The 11702-nt window shown below is 34.8% G+C and overlaps 1 protein-coding gene across 3 annotated transcripts in view; it reads left to right on the forward strand.

Moving 5' to 3' along the window:
• The window catches only part of LOC111812201 (interferon-inducible protein AIM2-like), a 64190-nt gene that overhangs the window by 42158 nt on the left and 10330 nt on the right, over nt 1–11702 (forward strand). For all 3 annotated transcript variants that reach the window (XM_023699859.1, XM_023699860.1, XM_023699861.1), the window contains exon 2: nt 4828–5109. In XM_023699859.1, coding sequence (XP_023555627.1) covers nt 4848–5109 — 262 coding nt within the window. In that variant the 5' untranslated portion in view covers nt 4828–4847. The remainder of the gene's footprint in view (nt 1–4827; nt 5110–11702) is intronic.

Consider the following 11702-nt stretch of genomic DNA (forward strand, 5'->3'; position numbering starts at 1 on the left):
GCAAATAAAGATAATTTAACTTCTTCTTTGCCTATTCTTATTCCCTTTATTTCTTTATCTTGTCTAATGACTGTAGCTAATAATTCCAGAACTATATTGAATAAGAGTGGTGACAGAGGACATCCTTGTCTTGTACCCGACCTAAGAGTAAAAGATTTCAGTTTTTCCCCATTTAGGATTATGTTAGCTGTTGGGTTTTCATAAATGGCTTTTACCAGATTGAAGTAGAGGTCATCTATTCAAAATTTCTATATGACTTTGAGGATGAATGAGTGTTAGACTTTGTCAAAAGCCTTTTTTGCATCAATGGAGATGATCATGTGGTTTTTAGTTTTTGCTCTATTGATATAGTGTATTGCATTTATATATTTTTGAATATTGAACCATCCTTGCATCCCTGGGATGCATCCAACCTGGTCTTGGTGTATGATCCTCTTGATGATTTGCTGTATTCTATTTGCTAGTATTTTTTTTTTTTTTTTTTGAGGATTTGGGCATCTATGTTCATGAGGGAGATTTGCCTGTAGTTCTCTTTCTTAGCTGTGTCTTTCCCTGGTTTTGGTATCAGTATAATTCTTGCCTCATGGAATGATTTTGGTAGGTTTATTTCCTTTTCAATTTCATGGAAGAGTTTGAGGAGTATAGGCACTACATCTTCTGTAAGTTTCTTCTAGAATTTAGCTGTGAATTCCTCCATACCTGGACTTTTATTTGTTGGTACGTTTTTTTTTTTTTTTACATCTAATATATGATTGGCTGTTATTGGGCTATTGAGAGTGGTTATATCTTGTCGTTTCAGTTGTGGTAATTTTTACCATTCTAGGAATCTGTCCATTTCTTCCTCTGTGTTCTATTCTGTGAGAGTAAAGATCCTCAAAGTAGCTATTGATAATCTTCTGCATTTCCACTGGGGCTGTGGTAATTATCCCTTTTTCACTCCTTATTGCTTGTATTTCAATTTTTTCTTCTCTCTTTTTGATAAAGTTAGCTAAGGGCATATCAATTTTATTTAATCTTTAAAAGAACCAGCTCTTTGTTTCTTTATTTCTTTGAATTGTTTTCTTTGTCTCAACTGAATTAATTTCTGCTCTAATCTTTATGATTCCTTCCCATCTTTGGGCTCTGATTTTGGTTTGCTCTTCCTTTTCTAGTTGTTGAATGTGCAGCATTAGGGTGTTTATTTGTTCCCGTTCTGTTTTCCTCATATGTAGTTCACAGCTAAGAATTTCCTTCTGAGGATTGTTTGCATCGTATCCCATAAATTCCTGTAATTTGTGCCTGAATTTTCATTGAATTGTAGATATTGTTGAATTTCTTGTTTAATTTCAACTGTGACTCATTGCTTGTTGAGTAGGGTGTTGTTTAATTTCCATTTATTTAGGGTGTTTTTCTAGTTTCTTTTGTCATTTATTTCCAGTTTCATTGCACAGTGGTCAGATAATAAGCACGGGGTACTTTCTGTTTTCTTGCATATACATAAGCATGACCAATGGACCATTATGTGGTCTATATTAGAAAATGACCCATTTGCAGCTGACTAAAATGTGTATTCAGCTGTGTTTGGGTGGAACACTCTGTATGTGTTCATCAAGTCCATTTGTTTCAAGCTTTGGTTCAGTTCTGTTATTTTTTTGCTAATTTTTTTGTCTGGTTGACCTATCTTTTTGGGATAAGGAGGTGTTAAGTTCTCCTGTTAAGATTGTGGTATTGGATATTAGATTTTTCATGTGCATTAAGATTTGCTTTATACAGTTGGGTGCTCCCGTGTTAGGTGCATACATATTTATGAGTGTTACCTCTTCCTCTTGTATTTTTCCTTTAGTGAGTATATATTGGCCTTCTTTATTTCACTTGATCATTATTGATTTGAAGTTGAGACTGTCTGAGAATAGGATTGCTACCCCTGCGTTTCTCAGAGGTGGTGAGGCGTGTAGTATTATTTTCTATCCTTTGACTTTTAGCCTATAAATGTCTTTATGAGTTAAATGTGTTTCATGTATAGAGCATATTGTTGGATTTTGTTTCCTAATCCACTGTGCCAGTCTATTTCTCTTAATTGGTGAATTGAGTCCATTTACATTGGTGGTTAGAATTGAGATGTATTGACTTACAGTTGACATGTTATTTACCTGTTGTTGTTTACTCCTTTTTCTTCTGTGTTTAATTGTTTGCCCTATTTAGTTGGTTGCTTCTGATCTCGTTCGTGGAGTTCTGATCATTCTGGTCCCTCTCCAGAACATCTTTCAGGAGCCTGTGTGGTGTTGGCTTTGTCATCATGAAATTCTTTAGTTGTTCTTTTTCATGGAAGTATTTCACTTCTCCATCAAACTTGAAAGAGAGTTTTGCAGGGTATAGTGGTCTTGGTTGGAATTTGTTTTCATAGAGAACTTGATGTCCTCTGCTCCATGCTCTTCTTGCATTCAAGGTTTGTGAAGAGAAGTCAGCCGTAATTCTGATGGGTTTTCCTTTGAGTGTGATCTGCTTCTATTCTCTAAAGGCTTTCAGTGTATTATTCTTGTGCTGAATTTCTGGGATCTTGACTATTATATGTCTTGATGTGTTTTTCATTGGCTTGAAGTTACTTGGCGTTCTGTATACTTCTGTTACCTGAATGTCCCAAGGGGGTGGAAGAGGGTCCCACCCAAGCTGCACCTGCGCTGGGACCAGTAGGTCCCACTGGCGCAGGGTAGCTGGAAGCTTTCCCACACACACACTGGGGCCTTGGCTAGGACTGGTTCTGGGGGTTCACAGAATGCGGCAGAAATTCTCACTTGGCAGGTGGGTTGGGGGTGGTGTTGCTAAGCGGTGGTGGGGTCACAAGAGTGTGTAAGAGGATCTCACCTGCACTGCGCCTGGGATGGAACTGGCAGGTCCCGCTGTCACAGGGTAGCAGGAAGCTCTCCCACACACTCATCGAGGTCTGGGCTAGGACTGGATCTAAAGCAAATTTTTTTTACTCATATACACTGAATTTGTAGGATTTTTCACTTTATTGACTCAGTGTGTGTGTGTTTCCTACAAAATGTTTAAATTGTGCATGCTCAAATTTGATGGAGTTTTCTTTTCTTGCATATCCTGTTTGTGCATTTATGACTTCTTACTTCAATCTGAGATAGTCTATGTTTTCTTCAACAGCATTACTATCCCTATTTAGTGATTTAATATAGCTAAATATATATTTTGTGTGTGGTCTGAGATAAAGATCCATTATTATTTCTAACTCATTTTCTTAACACTTGTTATAACCTGCTATTCTTTCTTTAGGCTATTTACAATGCCACTGTGGTGACAGTGCCTTTGTTTAGATGTGATCCTATTTCCACAGTTTATTATTAGTTGATTTCCTTCTATGCCACTGTGAAACTGCTTTAATAACTACATATTTATAATTAAGTGCTGGTATCTAGTAAAAATAGAGCTTTATACAAACATTTAAGACTAGTTTTGTATATTTTTTGCCTTTGCCCTTTGTTTTAGATATTAGGTGTATCTTAATAAGTTCCATGAGAGCCCTTTGCAGTCTTTCTTGCATGGAACTTATAGGATAATTTGCACTAAATTAAATAAAGTGATAGCACTACCATTTTCTTAAATCTTTACTTTATATTTATTTAATCTCCTCATTCAACATATTACATATATCCCAAATTAATTTATAGATAATTAAATCTTTCAATGAAGTTCTGTAATAATATTTTCAAAGCTACTATATATCTTTTATGAGATATTCTGAAGATTTATAACTTTTATTATTGAAAGTATACTCATATATTCAGTTTTTTTTCTCTTGGGGTATTCCTGAAGTAAAAGAGTGTGATATTCATTTATTAACTTTATATGTAGAAACCTTTCAGATTTATTATTTCTAATATTTTTATATTAGAATATACATTTTATATATAATATTTTATAATATTCTGCATATCACTAATTGTAGTATTTTGATGTACAAATAAAAGTGGAACAGAGGAAAGAGTCAAGAAATGGGCCCTCTTACATACAGACAATTGAATTATGACAAAAATGAAAAGAAAAGTAAGTGGAGAAAAAATAATCTTTAAAACATATGAATATGATAAAAATTATATCCATATGAAAAAGTGAACTTTATATCATACCTCATACCATGTATATAATGACTCAAATAGTTCATAGATATGTGTTAAAAAGCCCAAAATTATAGCATTTCCAGAAAAAAATAGAGAATTGTCTGATTTAGAGTTTGGAAAACATTTATTAGCTGTGACACCAAAAAAATCACCGGAGAAAGAATAAAATATAAAATGTATTGCATTTACGATATCTGTAAGTCAAATTTAAAAATTTTTATATCTGTGATGTATACAATCTGTTATATGTTGATATGTTTCAATAGATTTGCTTTAAAGTGGTAGGAGATGGACCTATTCTCTAAACAGTTAAGAGGCATCCAGTGAGCTCTAAAGATGTGTTTTCCCAGTTTCTTTGGAAGATTTTACTTATATTTCACCCAAATTCTCCTTTACTGTATAATCAATGTTTTATTTTCCCTTTCAAAAAGATATTAACCACTCACCTTGTTTATTTTAAACAGGTGATCACTTAGGTAGTGTAATCTTTTTTTTTTTTCCTTCTTTTTTTTTTACATTTAGTGCGTGTGTGTGTGTGTGTGTGTGTGTGTGTGTGTGGCCAGCTCAGCCCACCAGGGGGTGGGGCTGGCTGGCATGTGGTGCTGGGGGATCGAACCGCGGTCCCTGTGCTTTGCCAAGCGTGTTCCAAGTAGGTGCTTTAGACCACTGAGCCATCTCTCCAGCCCCTGTAATCTTTTTTGGTTTGGATTTCTTACAGGCTGATCCCAGAATCGTGAGATGGAGAATGCATATAAGGAAATCCTGCTAGTCAAGGGTCTGGATAGCCTCACTGATGAAGAACTGAAGAGGTTTGTGTACTTTATTCCACCAAAGTTCAACATTGCCAAGAGCAAACTGGAGAATGCCAGCAGAGTAGAGATAGCTGAGCTGATGATTCTGAATGCGGGTGTGAAGTCTACGATGACGACGGCCATTAAAATTTTCAAGACATTGCACCAAATGTTGGTGGCACAATGTGTTATAGAAGAGAAAAAGAAAGGTAATGTGGGAATAATTCAACTTTATTGGCCTTGGGGAGGTAAAACTCCCAGTGCTCATTTTTGGAATTTGCTCCCTAACTTGGTGCACCTGGCCTTTTGCCCCCTTTTCCTGTAAATCACTAGGGATTTGTTACAGTGACATAGAAACCATCCCAGCATTAGTTTGTCATCTCTTGTTCTAGTCTTCAGGGCTAAAACCTAGCATTTCATCCTCTCTTTCCATTGACCATCTTTGCCTCCAGCCACCCAAACAGACAAATGAACACATGGCTTCAGAGTTCAGGCTCAAAGCTCAGGGATGCTTGCATACTCCATAGAGGACTCAGTCATAACATGCAGGCACCGAGGCTCTGAGCACCATCTCTGCTTCTCTCCGTGCCAGTCTGTAGTAGTCCTACCTGGCCTGCCTTCTTTTCTATTTTAGTATGTTTATGATATATACTGACAATGTTCATTGTGAATTGCAACATGCAGATGTTATACCTTAATCCCTTTCATCCCCACACTCCATTTATAATCAATATTCCTGTCTGCAAAAGGTCAACCTCCCTGCAGTGGATGCCTTCTCTTGTGCAGGGATTCTCTCTATTCTGTTCTCCAGTGTAGATGACAATATAAACTTCCCAGGGCATAAAAAGCAGATTTATGTTATTCAATGAATCACAAATCCTTTCCATGGAATGTCTACATTTTAATTGCCTGATTGCTTCCTAAGAACAACTACTACATCATGGGTTTGTGTCAGAAGGACTAAGAGAAGCCAATCCAAAACACCTCACTCATAGACTCCCTAAAATGAGAAACTCTGAAGGCAGTAACATTTTTTTATTGTAATTCTTTTTTATTTTGAAGAGTAAAAACAAGAGCAAGAAAAAAAAAGCAAAGATAAAAACAGGGTAACATGTAACAATACATACACTACAGGTTTTCAAAACAAGAATAGCAGATTAACAGTGATTGATATATTATCTATTTTTGTCATCAAATCTGTTCCTCAAATTAACAGATATAGTTATGCAAGATGGGACATATGATTGAATATTGCCACACGCTTTCAAGAAATCTTAAATTTTTGTTTTTGACTTTCATTTTCTTTCATTACTTTTTTAAAACAAATTTACCTTAAAGAGAGTATAGTAACAATTGATATGACGTTAGAAATGGTACACATTTAGAAGACCAAGTTGATAGGTATTTCAGGTATGGTTTTAGTATTACACATTTCTGTCTTCAATGTTATTGCTTATTTCACAAATATCAACATAGAGAGGTAGTCAAGGTGAGAAGTCTCCCTGATTGAAATTCTTAGGTCTGTTACCTTATCCATCTTGTATATATACATGTATGGTTTTACCCATACCTTATTTCCTAAATTTTCTCCTTTATCCTTCTTTGTTTAATTCTTAAATTCTGTTTCTTTCCATTTAACTGAGTCTGTTATATCTTTAAGTTTTTATTTCTTCTTTTGAGTTCTTATGCTAGGGAGACAATACGATATTGACCCATGTGGGTCTGGTTTATTTCGCTTATGAGTATAGCCTCAAATTGCATCCACTTTCCTACAAAGGCTTCAAGTTTGTTTTTCTTTATACTGAGTATTACTCCATTGTATAACAATACCACCTGTTTTTCATCCATTCTTCAGGTGACGGGCCTTTTTGTTGTTTTCAAGACTTGGCTATCACAAATTGTGCTACTATAAACATGGGTGCACATATGTCGCTATGATATGATGTTTTCAGTTCTTTTGAGAAAATTCCCAGAAGGTGATAGCTGGATTAAATGGGGTTTCCAGTCCTAGTTTTTGAGGAGTCTGCGCACTGATTTCCATAAAGGTTGCACCAGTCTGCATTCCCACCAGCAGGGGAGAAGGGTTCCTTTTTCCCTGAAGCATCTCCAACATTTGTTGTTGATTGATTTCTTTATAATAGTCATTCTTTCTAGGGTAAGATGCTATTGTAATGTTATTTTAATTTCCATTTCTCAAATGACCAGTGAGGTGGAACATTTTTCATGTATTTATTTGCCTCTTGTATTTCTTCCTCTGAGAAGTATGTATTGATCTCTGATGCCCATTTTTGGATTGGGTCTTTAAATTTTGGGGCACTAATTTTTTTTTAGTTCATTATATATTCTAGATAGAAGACCTTTGTCTGAGTGATTATTACTGAAGATTTTTTACAGATTTGTGGTTGTCTTTTCATTCTGTTGCTGATTTCTTTTGACATGAAGAAACTTCTCAATAAGAGGAGGTCGCAGTTGTTAATTCTTTCAAGTAACTCCTGTGCACTTTGATTTTTGTTCCTGAAATGTTTGCCTACCTCTATGTCTTCAAGATTTCCACCTACTATCTTGTATAGGAGATTTAGAGTTTTTGTTTTAATGTTTAGATCTTTAATCTATTTTGACTTTCGTTTAGTGCATGGTGATAGACCTGGATCTAGTTTTAGTTTTTGGCATGTAGAGAGCCAATTTTTCCAGCACCATTTGTTAAAGAGGCTGTCTTTCTTCCAGTGAACATGTTTGGCCCCTTTGTCAAAGATAAGGTGGCTGAGTGTGTTTGTAGTTGTATCTGCATTTTCTAATCTATTCCAATGATCCTTGAGTCTATTTTTTGCGAATACCATGCTGATTTTATCACTGCAGCTTGTAGTATAATTTCAAATCATGGATTTAATTTTACTTTTTTTTATGTATTTGGTACAGAGTCTACAGGGTTTAAAGGATCTCACTAAATATGTCTGACTCATAGTTATTCTCCTGCTGTCAGCCTCCCAGGCTCTGGAATTACAGGCTCATGCCACCATGCCCAGTCTTAATCTCCTTCTCAGGGTGCCCTGGGGGAGGGCCCAGCAAGGCATGCCTGGGATTGAACTCCAGCCACTACGCTTTGCCTAAGCAGATGCTTTAGTCCATTGAGCTATCTGGCCAGCCCCAAGTCAGGGATTTTAATGCCTCCTACCTTGCCTTGTTGCCCTGGATTGCCTTTGTTATTCTAGGTCTTTTCTGGTTACAAATAAATGTTAGGAATGATTTCTCTAGGTCTGTGAGGTATGTTGGTGGTAATTTGATAGGGATTGCATTAAATCTGAATAACAATTTTGGAAGTATAGCAATTTTCACACTGTTGATTGTTCCTTTCCAGGAGCAAGGAATACCTTTCCATTATCTGAAATCCTTTTCAATTTCTATTTTCAGAGTACTGAAATTTTCATTGAATTGATCTTTTACTTTTTTAGATAGATTAGTTCCTAAATATTTCATTTTTCACAGTGTTATTGTTAAGGGTATTGTCTTCTAATTTCTTGCTGTGTGTTTGTTATCTATAAAGAGGAATACTATTGAGTTTTTGATATTGACTTTATAACCTGATATGTAGCTTAATTAGTGTATTAATTCTAGCACCTCCTTATGGAATTTTTGGGTCTTCCAAGAAGAGTATCATGTCATTTGCAAATAATGATAGTTTAACTTCTCCTTTACATATTCTTATTCCTTTTATTTCTATCTCTTGTCTAACGGCTCTAGCTAATGTTTCCAGAACTATTTTGCATAGAAGTGGTGATAGAGACCATCCTTTTACTGTTCCTGATCTAAGAGTAAAATATTTCAGTTTTTCTCCATTTAGAATTATGCTAGCAGTTGGATTGTCATAGGTGGTTTTTATCAGATTGAAGTAGAGACCATCTATTCTAATTTTCTTTAGGGCTTTGATCATGAATGAGTGTTGAACTTTGTCAAAAGCCTTTTCTGCATCAATATAGATGATCATGTGGTTTTTGGATTTGGCTCTAATATAGAGTCAAATATAATTTGACTTTAATATATTGTTTTAAATTTATAGATTTGTGTGTGTTGAATCATCCTTGCATCCCTGGGGTGAATCCTACCTGTTCATGGTGTATAATCTTCTTGATGATTTACTGTATTCTATTTACTAGGATTTTATTGAGGATTTTTACATCTATGTTCTTGAGGGAGGTTGACCTGTAGTTCTTTTTTCAGTTGTGTCTTTTCCTGGTTTTTGTATCACTATAATACTTGCCTCCAGGAACAATTTTGGGGGGATTGCTTCCTTTTCAATTTTATTGAAGAGTTTGAGGAGTATTGAAATTATATCTTCTGTAAATTTCTCATAGAATTTAGTTGCGAATCCATCAGGACATGGGTTTTTCTTTGTCTGTAATCTTTTAAATTACATTTTGAATCTTATTGGCTGATACTGGGTTATTGAGAGTTCTTATATCGTCTTCATTCAGTTTTCATAATTTGTACCTTTCTGGGAATCTGTCCATTTCCTCTGTGTCTTCAATTCTGTGAGAGTAAAGATTTTCAAAATAGCTATTGATGATATGAATTTTCACTGGGTCTGTTGTCATTGCACATTTTTCATTCCTTATTGCCTCAGTTTGAGTTTTTTCTTTCCTCTTTTTGATGAGGTTAGCTAGGGACTTATCAATTTTATTTAATCTTTCAAAGAACCAGCTTTTTTATTTTTTAATTCTTTGTATTATTTTCTTTGCTCCAATCCTTATAACTTCCTCCCTTCTTTGGGTTTTGGGAATGATTTGCTCTCTTTTAGATACTTATGGTACTTCATTAGGTTGTTCTGTTTTCCTAATGTGTGAGTTCATAGCTATAAATTTCCCTCTAAGAACTGCTTTCATTGAATCCCACACTTTCTGCTAAGTTATACCTGAATTTTCTTTGAATTATAGATATTGTTGAATTTCTTGTTTAATTTCATCCGTGACCCATTGGTTGCTGAGTAGGGGATTGTTTCATTTCCATATATTTATGGGGTTTTTCTGTTTTTCTTGTCTCATTTATTTCCAGTTTCATTGCACTGTGGTCAGATAATATGCATGGGATAATTTCTGTTTTCTTTCATGTAGTTAAACATGACCTATGGATTAGTCTAATTTAGAAAATATCCTAGGTGCAGCTGAAAAGAATGTGTATTCAGATGTATTTATGTGAAACACTCTGTATATGTCACTAAGTCCATTTGTTCAAAGGATGGTTTATTTCTGATATCTCTTTGCTATTTTTTTTTTTTTTTTTTTTTTGTGTGTGTGTGCTTGACATATCCTTTTGGGATAAGGGAGTGTTAAGGTCTCCTGTTAAGACTGTGGTATTGGATATTAGATTTTTCATGTCCATTAAGATTTGTCTTAGTTGGGTGATCCTGTGTTTGGTGCACACATATTTATGACTGTTACCTCTTCCTCCTGTATCTTTCCCCTAACCAGTATGTAGTGGCCTTCTTTATTTCATTTGATCATTCTTAGTTTGAAGTTCAGATTGTCTACGAACAGGATTGCTACCCCTGCTTTTTTTTCTGAAGGTGTTGGATCATGTAGTATTGTTTTCCATCCTTTGACTTTCAGCCTATGAATTTATTTATGAGTTAAGTGTGTTTCTTGTATACCGCATATTGTTAGATTTTGCTTCCTCATCTACTCTGCCAGTCTGTTTCTTTTAATTGGTGAATTGAGTTCATTTATATTGGTGGTTATAACAGATGTATTGACTTGTGTTTGACATGTTATTTTCCTGCTGTTGGTTACCTATTTTTCTCATTTGTTTAATTATTTGCCCTAATTGGTGGGTTCTTTCCATTCTCATTCCTGGAGTTATGGTCATTTTGATTTCTCTCTAAAATGTCTTTTAGTAACTTGTGTAGGGTTGACTTTGTCCTCATGAAATTCTGTAGTTGTTCTTTGTTGGGGAAGTATTTCACTTCTCCATCAAACTTAAAGAGAGTTTTGCAGGATATATTAGTCTGCATTGGAATATGTTTTCTTGTAAGATTTGTAGTACTTTGCTCCATGCTCCTCTTGACCGGATGGTTTGTGAAGAGAAATCTGCCATTATTTGGATGGGTTTTCTTTTAAATGTGATCTTTCTTTTCTGTAGTGGATTTTAGTGTATTCAGTGGCTTGTGTTGAATTTGTGGTATCTTAATTGTTATATGTCTTGGTGTGTTTTTAATTGGGTTGATTTTATTTGGAGTTCTTTATGCTTTGGTTACTAGAATGTCAGATCTTTTCCCCATATTTGAGAAGTTTTCTGCTATTACCTCTGCCGATATGCTTTCTATATGATTTGTATTGACTCCGTTCTTGATGCTTATTAGCCTGATGCTGTTCATCTTTTCATCATCTTGCAGATGTTGAATTATTTTTTCCTGCATCCTAGTTGTTTTTAAGTGATCTTTTCTTACTTTTCACTACCTGCAGTGGTATCTTCAAGGTCTGAAAGTCTATGTTTACTTTCATTCACATGTTTTTGCCATCTTGTATTTGAGAGGTTAATTTTGTGGATAGCTCTTTTTATCTGTTTCATGCATTCTATTTCATTCCTGTAGTGTGCTCTTTCAAAGATTCCGTCATTTTTTTCATTCTCCTCTATTTTTTATGTGTCTTCTTTAGAGACACTTAGTAATGCTTTCTTTTTATTTTTTCTATTTGAATGGTTAGTTAATATCATTGCATTTATTTGTCAAGATTCACAGAATTATACACTAAGACAGTAAATTTATTGTATGTAAAGTACATGTCATTTTATATAATATTATATATAAATATAG

The sequence above is a fragment of the Octodon degus genome, unplaced genomic scaffold, assembly GCF_000260255.1.
Source record: "Octodon degus isolate 3935 unplaced genomic scaffold, OctDeg1.0 scaffold00116, whole genome shotgun sequence".
Lineage (NCBI taxonomy): Eukaryota > Metazoa > Chordata > Mammalia > Rodentia > Octodontidae > Octodon > Octodon degus.